The 17117-nt window shown below is 35.1% G+C and overlaps 1 protein-coding gene across 1 annotated transcript in view; it reads right to left on the reverse strand.

The window, feature by feature from the left end:
- Positions 1-17117, reverse strand: part of PLXDC2 (plexin domain containing 2) — a gene marked incomplete at both ends in the record, with an annotated part of 302364 nt that overhangs the window by 47463 nt on the left and 237784 nt on the right. Inside the window, 2 exons of the mRNA XM_081343300.1 lie at positions 3479-3597; positions 7159-7281. Coding sequence (XP_081199426.1) covers positions 3479-3597; positions 7159-7281 — 242 coding nt within the window. The remainder of the gene's footprint in view (positions 1-3478; positions 3598-7158; positions 7282-17117) is intronic.

The raw sequence follows: 17117 nt of genomic DNA on the forward strand, positions 1-17117 counted from the left end.
TGTGTTTGGTTTTTCTTGCCTAAATGTGGAACCTTACTTTTTTCACCATTGTATTTCATTTTGTTAGATAGCGCCCAACGTTCAAGTCTGTCAAGATCCTTCAGTATCTTAAGCCTGTCTTCTGGAGTGTTGGCTACTTCTGTCAGCTTGGTGTCGTTTGCAAATTTGATGAGTTCCCCATCTATCCCCTCATCCAAATCATTGATGAAGATGTTGAAGAGCACTGGGCCCAGGACACAGCACTGGGGCACCCCACTACATACTCCCTCCATGTAGATGCAGTTCCAGTGAGGACCACACGATGAGTACAGCCAGTCAGCCAGCTATGAATCCATCTGGTCATGATGCTGTCTAACCCACATTTTTCTACCTTATTAAATTGAGCACATAAATAGGATGTAGCGTGAAAGATTGCCATAGATTTCTTTAAGGGAAAGAACTATTTTTAAACTATTTTAAAGGGCAGGATTGCCTTAAAAGCATGGTTTTAAATAAATAAATAAATAAATAAATAAATAATGGTCTAGCCCTAGATCTTCTTTAGAGATTTAACCACCAAGGAAGTTAGACTGCTGGACAGATGATTCTTCCATTGAAAAAAACCCCCAGGACAATTATAGATAATTTTTATCCTTTCAACTTGTGACAAAATGAGACCTAAAATGAAAGACCAACACGCCAGCTTAGATGCACAAAGCCAAATTTTGATTGCAACTAAAGAATCAACAATGCAAAAGACAGCAGAAGTGGAACAGCTAAATATTAAGAGAGAGGACTCAATTGACCAACAGGTACAGGTGATGTATAATCCAGACAAGGAAGTGACAATATTGAAAATGGAAATGACTTTCTATATAAACCAGAAGAAATTTCAGAAAGAAGAGGAACAGATTCAATTGAAGACAAGTATACTAGAGCAATTATGGGGGACTGGAATTGCAGGGCAACAATTTAATGAATATAAATGGGCCAGTCCTTCCAGAAAACTGGCAATCAAATGGTCTCCTTTGATTCAAATAACACATAAAAATGGAGGGAGATTTATTTGATGATCTAAAAGCGCTGATATGGAAGCCTAGTTGGCAAAGGAAGAAAGCTAGAATAAGGTTGAAAATTGGGGTTTTGATTTATTAGAGGGAATTTTATATTCTCAATTAGAGGGTTAAAAGGAGATGCTGAGATAAGTTTAAGTTTATTGAATTTATATACCGCCCTTTTCCCGTAGGACTCAGGGCAGTTTACAAAGTATTTAAAAACATCAATACAATACAAGAGTTAAAAACAGTTAAAATAATTAAATTTGATCCCTGAGGGAAAAAAAAAACCTCTCAGCCTAGGCTGGAAAGCTCAAAGAGCCAGGTCTTCAGGTCCCGGCGGAATGACCGAAGGTCGGGGGCAGTCCTAAGCTCCACGGGCAGCTGGTTCCATAGGGCAGGCGCACCCACTGAGAAGGCCCTCCCCCTGGGTGTTATCCGCCGGCAGTCTTTTACAGGCGGCACCCTGAGAAGGCCCTCCAAGTGGGAGCGCACAGGACGAAGGGAACTTGATGCCAGCAGTAGGTGTTCCCTCAAATATCCTGGACCCAAGCCATTTAGGGCTTTATAGGTATCACCAGCACCTTGAATCTCACCTGGAGGGCAACCGGAAGCCAATGTAGCTCGCGGAGTAGAGGTGTTACATGGGAGTATCGGGAAACCCCCATCACAACTCGCGCAGCAGCATTCTGCACCAGCTGAAGCCTCCGAGTGGTCCTCGAGGGCAGCCCCATATAGAGAGCGTTGCAGTACTCTAACCGGGAGGTCACGAGTGCATGGGTGACTGTCCGTAGGGAATCTCGGTCCAGATAGGGTCGCAACTGGCGCACCAGGCGAACATGGGCAAAAGCCCCTCTAGTCACGGATCCTATGTGATCTTCAAAATTGAGCCGTGAATCCAGGTGGACGCCCAAGTTGCAAGCCCTATCAACGGGAGGTAATCCGAGATGCCGGTATGCATAGCCACTCAGTCTTGGCAGGATTGAGACGAAGCCTGTTTCTCCCCATCCAGACCTGGACCGCCTCCAGGCAACGGGACATAAGGGAAATTTCGGTTATTAGATTCAAAATAGTTGGAAATTAGTGGAAAATAAAGATTTGTATTGAAAAATTAGATGTAAAATGAAAATGAAAATTAACTATCAGAAATATGTTTGATTTATTGACTAACCCAGGCAATATATAAAAAGGTTTTGATCTATTAAAAGGGGATATTTTATTATTAAGTAGATGATTGAATACGGTGGGAAATAGAAAATTTTTAGGAAATAGAACAAGATTACATTCAAATAGGTAAAATGTGCATTTTGGATATTACAATTTTTTATGGTGAGATAAGGGAAATCTTGCTTACCCAAAGTTCAAAAATTATGGATATTAAAGGTTAATTGAAATATTGATGAGAAATTAAAAATTAGGTAAAAATTAATAACGTGCTTAAATAAATGTAGAATGTCAACTCCCCAGCAAAGTCTCTTCCACCAAATTGAACCAAAAGGAAAAAAATGTGGAATATTTCTATTTGATACTATATATTTCCTGAGTTGTTTAAGTGAGAACTGATTTATATTAATAAGAGTTATCAAATCAGAATATCAGACCTAGTGTCTCAATACAATTCTTTATCCCTATTTATATGTCTACTGATTTCATTTATTTATTTTTGTCTTCCAGGATCACTGAAAAAAAACCTACTACTATTGTTGTAAAATCCAGAGAGCAGAACCAAAGATGTTTTCTTCCTTCCCTAACATAAAAATGCCACGTCTGTCTTTTAAAGATTTATATTGACTATCATCAAATTCATTTAACCTATCCGCAACCAAAAGGAAAGGATGAGGGGATGTGAAGCTCACTGTGGCACATTAGTATTTCTGATGCTTGTGATGATACTTGCTTGCATCCATTTTATTTTCCTTGTCAGGAATAAAATCCATAGTTGTTTCATCCAGTAAAAATCTCCCTGAGCAGAACCAGGTATGTTCTAATAAATGAGGTGAGATGATGCAATGTATTTCAAGAGTGAATTACAAGCAACTGCCAAATGATAAGTCATCATAGCTGGATGGATCAAGGCAGAAACAAAAAGTATGGAACGTTCTAATGGAATGTTACATTGTCATCTGAACAGTCCCATATTCTCTAATTTTCTATCAAAGCATCTGCTGTTTGATAAGTATATGAATAGAAGATTAGGCAATCAGAGGTCAATTGCTACTTTTGACCTCTGATATCTAAAATCAATAGTGGACAACCTGATGTTTTCTAGATGTTGATAATCTATAGCTCCCAGTATAAATTTACAAATGGGAATGCTCATTAGGGATGCTGGTACTTGTAATTCAGCAACAACTGGATGAGAAAATTTTTATTTGATCTTGTATTGATATTTATTACCTGCTATCATCCTGAAGTGAAATAATTCATTACCTGATAAGACTCACCTCTTTATAGCCAAAAATTATACGGCCATCATTGAGAAGAGTTGCCTGAAAAGTGAAACTCCCCAGATTGTAGTTATCTTGTAGATGTACATGATCCCACTGAACAACTAGTGCAGTGCCTGTCAAGTTGGGAAAAGGAGACAAAAATACTGGAGGAAAGTATATGATTGCAATTTAATAAATTACTTCAACTTCTTTGACTTTGATACTCTACAAAATTATCTGAACATCTAGAATCTATTGTCAATGTAGGCCATAACATACTATACCTGACACTGGGGAAGACAATCATATTACTACAACTCAATTATCTTCTAAAACAGACATTATACTGGAAATGTTAGTGTAATTTCGAACCTCTCATAAAATATGGAACAAAATAAAGAGATGTAAAATTTGGGAATTGTTGCACCATTTTCTAAATAATTTATGAAAGAAATCAATTTCCAGTGACCTTCTAGAAACAACATTTATTTCTGTGTAACAAAGGATACTATGCAGTTTACGGGCACTGTCAATTGAATGACTAATATGCAAAAGAATCATAGCACTAACAATCACTTCTCTGAAAATAAGCTCAAAGGACATGGAATTTGTACATTCAATATGATAATAAACAATTTCATTCTAATTAGATTTGTATATCACATTTTCTTTAGACTCCCTCTAAATATGTGTATATATTTCATAGTTCACAAGTATCTACAGGATTCTTTTTCATGTAGAGACGATATAGCTGTCTTGAAAAAGGAGCCCTGGTAGTACAGTGATTAGAATGCAGTATTGCAGGCAAACTCCGCACATAGCCTGGAGTTCAATCCTGATCAGCTCAAGGTTGATTCAGCCTTCCAGCCTTCTGACATCGGTAAAATGAGGATCCAGATTGTTGGAGGCAATATGTTGACCCCCCAGAAAGTGCTGTAAGGCACTATGGGAAGCATCTAAATCTAAGTGCTATTGTTATTTGAGGCTCTGATTCTCCAGAAATATTTAATGCATATTGTAAATCTGTAGGCTCTGTGTATCTACTAGGTCTAATACCAATTACATACTTATCCATTTGTCAATGTAGTTTTCAAATTTCCTTAAACACAATTCATCATAATATTTCTGCATCTATTGGCTTTTAAATTTCATAAATGCTACAGCAAGCTAAAATTGTAGTGTTTCTTGAACAAATATTATACAGTTTGGATTAGAAATACCAACTACAGGGAGCTATTTGACTAACAATCTGTTAGCCTTAGAAATGAAAGGTATGGTACCAAGGGTATCAACTTCTATTACTGAAGAGTAATTGTCACTTGACTCAAGCTTCCCTAGAAGTGCCCAGCTTGATGGTAACAGGCAGCTGATGTTGAAAAGCAAATAGGATGTACCTGGCTAATGCCTGGAGGAGAGACTACAGGAAATCTCAGATTGGTTGGCTTGGCTGGAAAATCAGAAAAAAATATCTGGAAGAAGATGATGGTAAACTGTTGCCAACGAAGTAACATGGGGACATCTATTAAGTCCAGAAACAGAGCTCAGTTTTCGTTCAGCCAAATGTAGTTTGCTTGGATTACTTCTGAAAGCCTGTCCCTTGTTCTGACTATAGAAAGTGGAAGCAAATCAAAATATGAAGTGCTACAAGGTCCTTGTTTCTGGTGTGCATGAAACTCTGTGAAAACGACAGGTATTTATTTCTCCAACAACCCAGAAATATTATGTGAGTGCAATATATATAGATATAAATGGATGTTGACTTCTGCTTTTAATTATTTTAGGGTTGATTGTTTTATGATTTTATTTGTGGTTGAAAAAACTGATCTTTTTAATTAATTCACTGATTTAATTTCTAGCTTGCTCAATTTCAAAACAACTCTGTGGCTTCACAAGTTAAAATAATCAATATTATATAAAACCACAACCTATCTCCAAGGGACAATATAATCTCTGACCACATCAGATCTAATGTGGCTTCTCCTAGTACTTTAACCTAAGCCCTGGAGAAAAAAAAACATTTCTGAAGATTAATTAAAGATGAGCAAGATATGTAGAAGTATGTAACTATAAATTAAGTATAAGGTAAAGGTAAAGGTTCCCCTGCACATGCGTGCTAGTCGTTTCTGACTCTAGGGGCCGGTGCTCATCTCCGTTTCAAAGCCGAAGAGCCAGTGCTTGTCCGAGGACGTCTCTGTGGTCATGACTAGATGCCAAAGGCGCACAGAACGCTGTTACCTTCCCACTGTAGTGGTCCCTATTGTTCTACTTGCATTTTTACGTGCTTTCGAACTGCTAGGTTGGCAGAAGCTGGGACGAGTAACAGGCGCTCACTCTGTTACGCGGCACTCGGGATTCGACCCGCCAAACTGCCGACCTTCTGATCGACAAGCTCAGCATCCTAACCCACTGAGCCACCGCGTCCCTTAAATTACGTATAAGCTCTACTATTTATACACACACACACACACACACACACTATACACAATATACTATATATACTGTATGTGTACTGTGAATGCTTTATTGTTATGATTGTAATTTGCAGGGTATCTCTTTGCTGCAGTGATCAAAGACTAACAAAATTATGTGTTCTCTCCAGGCTAAAAGTTAGATAAATCTATTATTTTTTCGGAACTCAAGCTCTTCAAGTTAAATCAGCAATAATTCTACTGAATGTGAATGCTGTAAGTGATTGCAATACTTGTTCCTCTAAATCTAAATAAAAACATCCAAATTCAATCTATATCTCAGATTAACAAGAAGTTTACATGAGTGGAAAAGCTGGAATAGGTTTAGAGGACAGCAAGTAGAATGATGTAGGAGGTAAAAACCAAGCCTTATGGAAGGATTAATGAGCTAAGCATGGTTAGCTTATAAAAGAGAAAACTAAGAGGAGTTAAATAGCTATCCACCAATATCTAAATGACAGTCAGAGGCATTGTGGAAGATGTTTTCCCTGTTGAAAACAGGATAAAGATCAATAGGTCAGAATTAAAAATCTGAATGTGAGAAGGAGAGTTGTAAAGAAGTTGAGCATCATGCATAGAAAGGTGGTAGATTTCCTTTTGCTGAAAATTTTGAGTTGGCAGGATGGCCGGGAATACCTTACAGTCGTGGCTTCTGGTAAGTGAACGGTGAACTAGACTAAATGATTTACAATATTCCTTCACAATTTTATGTTTTGTAATCTATGACAGAGTGGATGGCTTAATTAACTCAAATATGTATATTCTTTGTATAGTTCCAGCAACAAAATTGGATTTTGTTTTTGTATCTTACAATTTTATGTCAGATGTTGATCTTTGAGAGCTGTAAATAAAGGCAGGATTATTTAAATATACAGTACTGATACTTCAATTATCTTTATGAAGTGTATTAACGTCTTTGTTTCTATAATATACCCTAAGTTTCTATAAAATATGAGAAAGAAAAATGTTTTTACTTCATTAATGGATATTTATAATGCAGATGGTACTAAAAAGAAAACATCACGATCTGCTTTTTTAACAATGCTAATGGAAATTTTGTATAATAAATAGCTAAATTAAAGTCTTATATGCAGATAAATAGCTAATTAAATGTATTACATTTTTAAGAGCTAAATATTATGATCAACCCCAGTGTGTAATTTCCTACAAAGGGAAACAAACAGCAGCTAAAATAAAAGTAATCTGAACAAAAATATTCATGCTTACCATTGTCAAAGTATCTTACAGTAGAATTTCTTGAAACGCTGGGGTCAAAATTGGCCATCAAGGGTGCAATATATTGTGTTGCTGTTAACATCTGATGCACAACTTCTCCTGTGTAAATAAACCCTGTAAAAAGGGAACCAACAGCAAAATCACATCACTTGTCATTAAAAAGATAATATACATGCTAGTCTTAATTAGAGGCTGCCAGAGTGTCAAAGAACTTCACCTGGAAAATTATCTTCAGTTTTTATGAATGAATCTGAGTTGCTAAAGAACATCAGAAGTTCAGTAATGGAAAGAATAAATAGAAAAGGAAAAAGAAGGATCAATCTCAATAGGGAAAAAATCAACTTCAAAGATTACGAAAGTTTTAGGGGAGGGTTTGTGAACATCAACCACTTTGAAAAGAAAGAAAAATTGAAATAGTTACAAGGGTCTTCTGCATTCACAAGTTTGATTGCTGCTTACTATATAAAAACAACCATGAATATTGTGGCATTTTAAAGATTACCAAGTTTCGTAAACTATACTCATGCACTCTCATGGGTATATGTATTGCACATGGATTCACAGCAGTGAAATTGTAGAGAAAATAAATCCAATGGTGTAACAGACTGGGATAATTACTTTAAACCTTAATTATTTCAGTAGCTATTCACAAACATATATAGCTTTTCCCGATATAGATTTTCTGTTTTAAAAACTTTTTAAAAATGATGAATTTGTGTTATATTTTAAGTGACTGTATCCTACCTGGAGAGTTCCTATTATTGGACTATTTCCCTCTCATTCACTTTTTTTCTCTCACAGACTTTTAAGTGGTGCTGAATTCAGTTAGAGACATCAGGCTACAAAAAGGCCAAGTTTATACTGCAGGTTTCCCAATCTGTTGCTATTATTTTGATTCATGTCAGATTGTGTAATTTCTTTCTAAAGCAACCATATTCAATGGATACCTTCCAGATGTGTTGGACTGTAATTCACATTATTCCCAAATGATGCAATGCTGCAAAAACTGTATCCACCAGGCAACAGGCAAACTATAATTTCATCTTTAAATTATATTCCTTAGTAAATATCAATGGATGATTTTAACCTTTTTCTTGAAGAGAGAAAAAATATTAATTACAAGTCCATCATTGTTTCTAGGATCCAATGACAACTCCAATCGATAAAAGCTGGAAAGCCACACAAATTAATCAGATTTAAATGAACACATATTTATTTAATCTATTTGTATGTCACCTCAATTACAAAAGTAACTGTAGAATTTTTCTTGATGTATTGAACATTTTATCATTCCTACTTACACATTGAATCAACCACAAAAGTCAGCTAAGCAGATTCTTGAATAGATTTCCGCAGACATTTGGCAAAAACTAGTTTATATTGTCTAAGATCCAGTTTTCCAATAGTTCTTGCTCTTAGTTGATGCTACAGGACCTTGTGAAAGTGTTCCAAACCTACAGTTTCCTAAAGTATTTAATCTTCTTTTTTTGAAACAAGCACATGGTAGCTGTGAATCATAGGAGCTGAAATTCAACATTCTAAAAAGAAATACTTGGAGAAAGCTGATCTTATAGCTCAAAATATATGACACTATGTTCTAAATTACTGGAATCAATCAATGTAATTACTAAATTACTAAAGGAGATTAAAAATTGCAATATAATTTACAGAATAAGACTAGGAAATTTAAAAACAAGCATATCAATGACTTGTGCAGCTGTTGATATAAGTGCTTTTGTTATAAATGTTCCATGACTTAAATATATGCCCCAGTCCACTACTAATATGATTGGTACACTCAAATAATGAAGTGTATTATTTACACTTTACAATAGCACTCACCTAATTGCATTCTGTGGTACTGTTTGTCAAAAGGTGGCTACCCAAATGTGGAAATTTTACTTGTGAAATGACACATGTATTTATGGATGCTTTCAAGCTGTGAGGAATATCCATAGTAGACTGAATTTTGCTCAAAACCTTATCAATTTCTTCTTTCCCAGTTTTACATGCCTTATTTTCTTAATTCAGTTTTCCCTCCTTCATATTGATATACAATCTTCAGTGATGTAGATTCCAATTCACTTGCAGGGAAGGGAGATAATTCATGGATTGTACAAGTCCCTCAGCTTTAGGATTATTGGGACCAATTTCATCACATTGTGTAATATCTATCATTTTGATGCTCATTTCCCTATTAAAATCACCTTCATTTTAAGTGTATGCCTACTACAATACAGTTATAGCTATTACTGACCACTAAAATTGCATCTATGTCATAACAAATATGTTAGACTTTGAAGTATAATAAGATATTTTCTGGGTTTTTCCCTTCCCTCCCAACATTGTGCCTTAAAGTATAAGATCCTTTTGATTTATTCCAAGCTTTATAGGTTCCTGAGCACAGGATGAAGAAACCTGATTAGGGGATGATCTACTTTTTATTATTTCAGTATTAACCTACAGTCCAATTACAAAAGCCTAAGAATGCAATATTGTAAAACATATTGTAATAGACACACACTTAAAATGGAGCGAGCATCAAAATGACAGAAGTTATTCAATGTGAGCAAATTGGTGCCAAAAATCCTAATTATTTATACAAACAAATGGGATCAGAGCTAACAATGACAGATGAGTAAAGAGATCTTGAAATGATGGTAAAGAGTTTGGTCAAGGTATTGACACAATGTACATCTGCTATAAAAAGGTTCAACAGCATGTTAAAGATAATAAGAAAAGTATTGAAAATAGAGATACCAACATCATAATGTCCTTATATAAATCTGTAATGTGAGTTCTTGTAGCATGTTGTGTGCAGTTCTGATTGCTGTACCTTGAAATGGATGTGGAGAACTAGACAAGGATCAAAGGAGCCAGCTAAGTTAAGCAAGCAGCTAAAGCAGATTCTCTAAGAAGAAAGGTTGTGATATTAGGTGCTTTTTAGACTACAGAAGAAGTAAAAGAGAAGGAATGGGAATGAAGCGTATAAAATTATGTATGATGAAGACAAAGAGAAGCTATTTTTCCCTTCCCAAATATTAGAATCAGAAGTCATTTAATGAAATTAAATTCTATAAGACAAAAGTTTTTTTTATACAACATGCAGTTCAAGTCTGGAAGTCATTTCCACTAGATGCCTAAGGAACTATCACTGGATTTGGTGCTGGCTATCAACTCAACTGACTTCAAAAAAGGGTTGGCACAATTCTCTGAAGTCATGAGGATCAATGGCTATTAGCCTTGATAGCAATGCAACTGCTTATGAAGATCATCTTCTGGAAGACTAGTATAGTTAGTTGGCTACTGTGAGAACAGACTGTTGGGCTAGGGGAAGGGGTCTGATTCAGCAGGGCATTGCTTATATTCTAACATGTGATGCTCAGGAATAGACTTTCAGTTCCATTACTGATCTCTGCTCTTTCAGAAATGTCCACTCTTATTCCTTAGATTTCATCTTCAGCTACCAAACAGGAGAGAGAGAAAAAAGAATAGACAATTTATATTATTGCTATATTTAGTAATTAGGAGTCATATAAACAAACATCATATCACCAATAGATCTGCAACAAGTTTCTTCCCAACTTTCCCTTAGCAATAATTGAATTTACATATGGATAGAAAACCTGACCATATTTTAGTTGTATAGAGGTTTTGCATCTACATAAGGCATATTTTGGTGAAGCAGCTTAACCTCAGAGTGGTATTTTTCAAGACTACAGAGAAAGCTCAGGCTGTTTGTCAAAGAAGAGACTCATTTTTTATAACTGAGACAGTGCATGGTGAAACCATATGTTAAAAGCTTAACTGATACAGGAAGTGCTTACTAAGCTGAAAATATAACTGTCTACCAGCAATGATTACACAAGGAAATGTTTTGTCTAATAAACACTTCTAGTACAGAGTACTATGCTATTTGAGCATGCCAGTCAATGTGACTTTATGGGACAGATTATTATGCTGAAAGTCAACATTTTTTAAAGACTCCCTTTTAAAAGATAAAATTTGAGGTAAACTCTTCTTCTTGCCTAGAGGGTTCGAAGACAACAGTATTGCTTATCACATTGTTAGATTAAAAATGCAGAGGTCAGCACAATAGGGTATAAGGTATTTACTCCCACTTGTGGAGGCCTTCAAAATGTGTAAGCTTTTCAGTTCTCATTTAAGCCAGACAAGTATCATGCCTGTCCTACTAGTCATTTCCCCCCAAAATAAATTCCAGTGAAATTGAAGATGAAAAATACAGCATAACACTAATAGGGGAAATTGAATATGGCATATCAGTATGTGATATATTTGCTATATCAGTGGAAATTCTGATCAAAATTATTCCACATGGCAGGGTTTAGTATATCTTAAAATCAGGGTTGCTTTTATATACTATATAGGTTTCTTTGTTTCTCTGTTTCTGGTTTCCTTTTTTGTATACTGCAGTTGTAATAGTAATTATTATCACCATCATTATCATCATTCTATCCACAACCTGCTTTCAATTTGAGTACCTAAAATTCTTCTGCTGCTTCCTACCTTAAAGGTGGATATTTGCTCTTTAGATATAGCCCTGCTCATTTTTTTTGCATCTTTATTAAAAGCCTGTTTTTTCCCTGGTTGGAAAAAAGGCTGAAATTTGATGACCAGTAAATAGAGACAAGTTCCTCTTTGGTCCTACATCTAGAGCACACACCACAAAAAGCTACCCCTCAGTCCACTCTGCTATCTTTTCAGCATCTTGTATAATTTTCTTCATACCTATCACCATGTTTTAGAGTATATTTTAACTGCTGGTTTGAGTCAGTTCTTTGTCCTTTGTTTCTGTGTACAACCCTGGAAACGTATGCCGAATAGTGGAACAAATACATTTACAGGACCCTACTGATTTTTTTATGCCACATGATTCCTGCAGAACAGTAGCTGCAGTATCTATTTCTCGCCAATGTCTGTGTACGTAATGATACCATTTAAAGTAAAGTAAATGCAAATTTTGGTGATTATAACCAACTCATTACATTTAAGTTTCAACACTCCCTTTTTTGGTGGGGGGTAAATGTGCTTCCAAAAAGACAAGATTCCACACTAAATAGGGTGTGGTACACAACCCATGTAATTTTGTGTTGGCTCACTAGCCATGTGATAATCCATGATGAAGAAACCCACAAAATGTCTGTGGCCACAGAAAAAAGGATAGATTATATTAGAGGATATTCCCCAAAAGAAATAACTCAAATGCATCATAATAAAAATAAAAATAAAAGAAATGTAGGATTTTGTTTGTTTTAATACATTTTTGCACAATATTGATGAAGAGAATTTTGACAGGAGGATCATACTGGTAGAGTGATAAAATATTCACTAATTTCATAACATTTCTATTGTATACTACCAATAAAATTGCACAAATATGGAGTGATAGTACTGGCATAAAAGGCAGTATTTTAAACAGTTTAAAAAAAGACAGTAATAGAAAACCAGAAATGCAGTGAGTTATATTTTGATTGCTAGATTGCTATTTATCAAGGATAGATCTTCACCTACAATAATTTAGAACTATCCAAATCCTGGAATAAAACAGCATTCTGAATCTGCAACCTGTAGATATAACACAACTACTCTGAGTTCCCTCTGAAGTCTTCTGAGCAAATGTCTTTTCAGGATGGACATAAGGGTCCAAAAAATCATGGGAAGAACTTGCTTTATAGTTCTGTTTGAGGCATCTCCCAAGGATGAAGTGCCTTATCAAATAATTTGCACAGACTTGTTTAATATTTTCTAAAGAAACTTCTTCAAAATGGAGAAGTTTTTCCTTTCAGATGTTCCTTAGATCCAAGAATTCCCATCAATGGCCGCAGAGTAAGGATTTTTGGAATTGAAATCAATAATCTGGAATGTATCCATGTAGGGAAAGGATGTTTAAAATTGAAAATAAAACTCCAATTATATTTTGACCCAAACTAATAATTATACTATTTTACACTATTGTTGGGAGAAAAAAGTTTAGGACTTACATTTTTCAGGGTCTTTAAGATCAGCTATGAAGATTAATGATTCTTCTATTTTATTTCAATGACTAATATACAGATTTAGCTGGGAATGAATGGGTATCGGGAGTAAGTATAAGTAAGTATAGAAATAGGAAACAACAGACCAATGAAAAATGAGTTAGTCTGAACAGGCTTGCACCCTTTTCAGCATTTCCTTTTGGATTTTTAACAAAAACTCAGTTATTTAATTAAATCAGATAATTTCACAATGGATCAGAATACATTCAATTTTACTTAGAAATAAAGTGGAAAACTCCATTAGAAACCAAAATGGCTGATTTTTCATTTTGTCTGATATGTCAGCTTCTGCAAAAGGAAAAGTTGTCCTTAGTAGTGACACTAATATACTCTGTAATTCCCATTACTATGGATTTTTTAAAAACTTTTTTTAAAAAAATAAAAGTATATGATTGAGTTCTTGGATTACAAAGGTTGGTTTCCCACAATTCATTGGTATGAAACTGTTAGCAAATTACTCTGGTTTGATCTCAACACATTACTAGTCAATCCCAATATCAGATCAGAGAAAGCACTCTCTTTCTTCACAGTTTAGCTAGCGAAATATATAACTCCATATTTATTTATTAAACACCAACAAATGCACAACACATTTAACTGACAAATTGGACAAGAGAAAGAAGGGAGAAGGAGACAAGAGCAACAGACAAGAGAGAAATAGAGCAGAGGATTTTATATATAGACTTTTGAATGTCTATATATCAAAAGGCACCAAACTTTCCAGACCACTCGAAACAATGCTGTAATTATCATGGATAGTCCCCAAAGAACTGGTCTTTAAAACAACAGTAGAATAGAGATGGAAAGTGACACACTAGGTGATCTCTCTTCTATTCTATATCATTAAGGAAACAATTTGGTGGGAGCAGATGAAGTATCCAACAAAACCCATCCTTATCTTTTTTCTACATTTTTTTGGGGGGAAATAGCTCAATTAGTTGACATACAATTTAGTTGTGGTTCCATCCATTTTGCTTATTTCCCCCCTTTGTTCCCAGGCAAAAAAACAAAGCAACAGCAACAAAAACCAAGCTTCTAAGAGCAATCCCAACATTTTAACAATTTCTCTATTATGTTGGGATATTATTTCTTCAACTATATCACACAATTCTTACTGAGATGCTTCGGATAACCCCACCACCTTGCATTCTCTTCAAGCTTTCCCATTCTGATGCTCTCTAAATGGTTTGAGAGTACAATTCCAATGAAGAAAGAGGGGCTTCTCTGGTGTTGCCCTCACCATTTGGGACATCTCAACCCCAGAGTTCCCATACTTCTGGTATTCGGTAAGAATATTAAGATCTTGCCAATTAGCATGGGATTCTAAGAGTGTTATGCATTCCAGGCAATGGTTGGTTGATTGAAGGCACTCCTTGTAGCTTTGTGATTTTTTTATCTTTAACTTTGATTTTAAACTTGTAAATTTTACCCTTGTTTTAATTTTGCTTTTAATTGTGCTTTTAATAATGTTTTGTATTATTTATTTTTTTGGCTATAAAATTCCACAGAGTTACTTAGGTTGTAGGGGTGATGTAGAAATTCAATAGATAACTAATTAAATCCATCTATTGATCAATCGATCCATCTCTCCATCCATCTACCAATCTATCCTTAGGATAGAGAGTCAGCATAGTTTGTGCAATGATATATACAAATCATATAGTTCAAAGTAGAAAAATAAACATGAAAATGGTATAGCTTGGACCTCAGTAGGCCTACTTTATTTTCAAATTCAACTAAAACAGTATATTATAGGAATGGGGAAAAGCACAAAACTCACCTGAAATTAACAAAAGTTTTATAAACAAAATGGAAAGGCTCAGTTTTCTTAAGACCTGCTAAATATTATGGAAATAACAATTAGATCAGATCCATTATCTCTATTAAAACTTCCAAATTACAGGTTTCATTGCATAAATAATTCAGTCTAACAAAGTGGACCTCCCCCCCAATTAACTGCAATACTGTCTTGATAAATGGAACATTAACATAACTTGCCGTATTAGCAGGAAGCATGTATTATCATCCTCAAACTTTCTTTCAGGATTGCTTTGGTGGGCACAAATTCTCTTTCAAAGTTTAGCATTGTACTTCACTGAAATTGATAAATTAGATAATTTGCCAGATGGGTGGTGCTGATGGATTTATTACAATTCAATTGCAAGCATCCTTCCATTAACAGGAAGGGATTTCATTTGTTCTACGTTTTACACTCCTTAACTCATCATTGCCTTTTACCTTCAATAATACTTCCTCCCTCCCTCCAGGAGCTTAAATGCCTCATATTTGCTGAGCATGTTGCTTTTCTAACAAAGCCAGATCACAGAACAACTCAGCTAGGTAGTCTGATATAAAGTAAAGATCAACTACTAGCAAAACGGAAATAAAATGCATTGAAAATTAGAAAAAGACAAGAAATGATTTGCTATCATTTGGTTTATTTTAAGTAGCCACCATCAAGATCAGAGAGCCTATCTAAAAACAAATATACTCCCATTTACCCCTCCCTCCATCTAGACGCCACAAAATTAGTACCTACAAATATACTTAGCATTTATATTACATTATTGGTATGGTTATTATTCTTCGTTGCACCAGCAAGGAATGTTAATTTGAGTTCCATTCCCACCACAAGCCTGAAATTTTTATTCAACAATGTATGTCTGGAGATTTGCAAATGTCTTTATAATTTCATCAGATTAGTGTTGGGGAAAAAAGATAACAATTATTCCACATCCTAAAGACAACCTTAGAATGTTTAGCTAAGAAAATAATAAGTTTGATATTGTACTTGAGTTTGGCAGAGAGATGAAAAAACAATCTCCTACAGCTTTTTATATTGCCTTTGTCCCAAACAATTTAGAGATTTCTTTTGCTTGGCTAATTCTCCATGTTGTGCTAGGCAAACAATGCTCACATTTGCAAAATCAATGTACAATAAACACTTGTGAGATTGAGCTTGGGCAAAGATGCTAGCTGGTTGAGAAGAGGTTAAGGGAAAGGCTTGATATGATTCCCTTCACAATCTTTTAAAATAAATTTTCATGATTTAATCTGTTATACAGTATAACCTATGATTCAGATTTATAGTTCTCACAAGCTTTCTCTTTTCATATGCAGACTCACTTTTTTGACTTTTTTGTGATAGGTCTAGTGGCCAGTTTAACAATCCCTTGACACTTTGAATACAGCACCTATCAGTGTTAGATCCTTGTTCTAGACTAATTTATTAAGGAAATGGCATCAAAATGCTTGAATATTCAGAAAGAAAGTATTACAAATATAATTAGTTTAAGAACAATTCATAACTGTAACTTAGAAATGTCACTATGTACTGTATATGTTCAGACTCCTGCATGTGCCAACTTGAAGGCAATTCTAGGTCTTCAATTTGGCACACATAGATGGCAGACAAGTTAATCTCCCTCAGAGGCATACACACAAATTCTCACACAGAGACTGTATAGAAACAAAAATATTAAACATTGCCTGAACAATTTCTTGCTGTTTTCTGGACAAGGTTTTTCAGAAGTATTTTGTCCTTTGCCGGGCTGTGAGAAAGTGACTGATGACCAAAATCCAAGGCTTTGTGCCCAAGACAGGACTAAAACTCATGCATGGTCTTCTGGATTCTAGCTTGATGCCTTAATCATGACACCAAACTGGGTCTCACATTCAGTATTACTATATTTAATAATATAATGCAATCAAAAGTGTTTGAAAAAGTATATAATTCTGAAGGTTAGCGTTCAAATTAATGAGGATATGCAGATTAACTTGAGAAAGTATTCAAGGAACAGGAATATAGAAGCCCTAGCAGCATTTTGTGACACCAGTCACCATGTAACCCCCTCCATTCTTTCAATGCCAGATGTGGTGTATATAATCAGATGA

The sequence above is a fragment of the Vipera berus genome (genome assembly GCF_964194415.1).
Source record: "Vipera berus genome assembly, chromosome: Z".
In the NCBI taxonomy this organism is placed as follows: Eukaryota; Metazoa; Chordata; class Lepidosauria; order Squamata; family Viperidae; genus Vipera; species Vipera berus.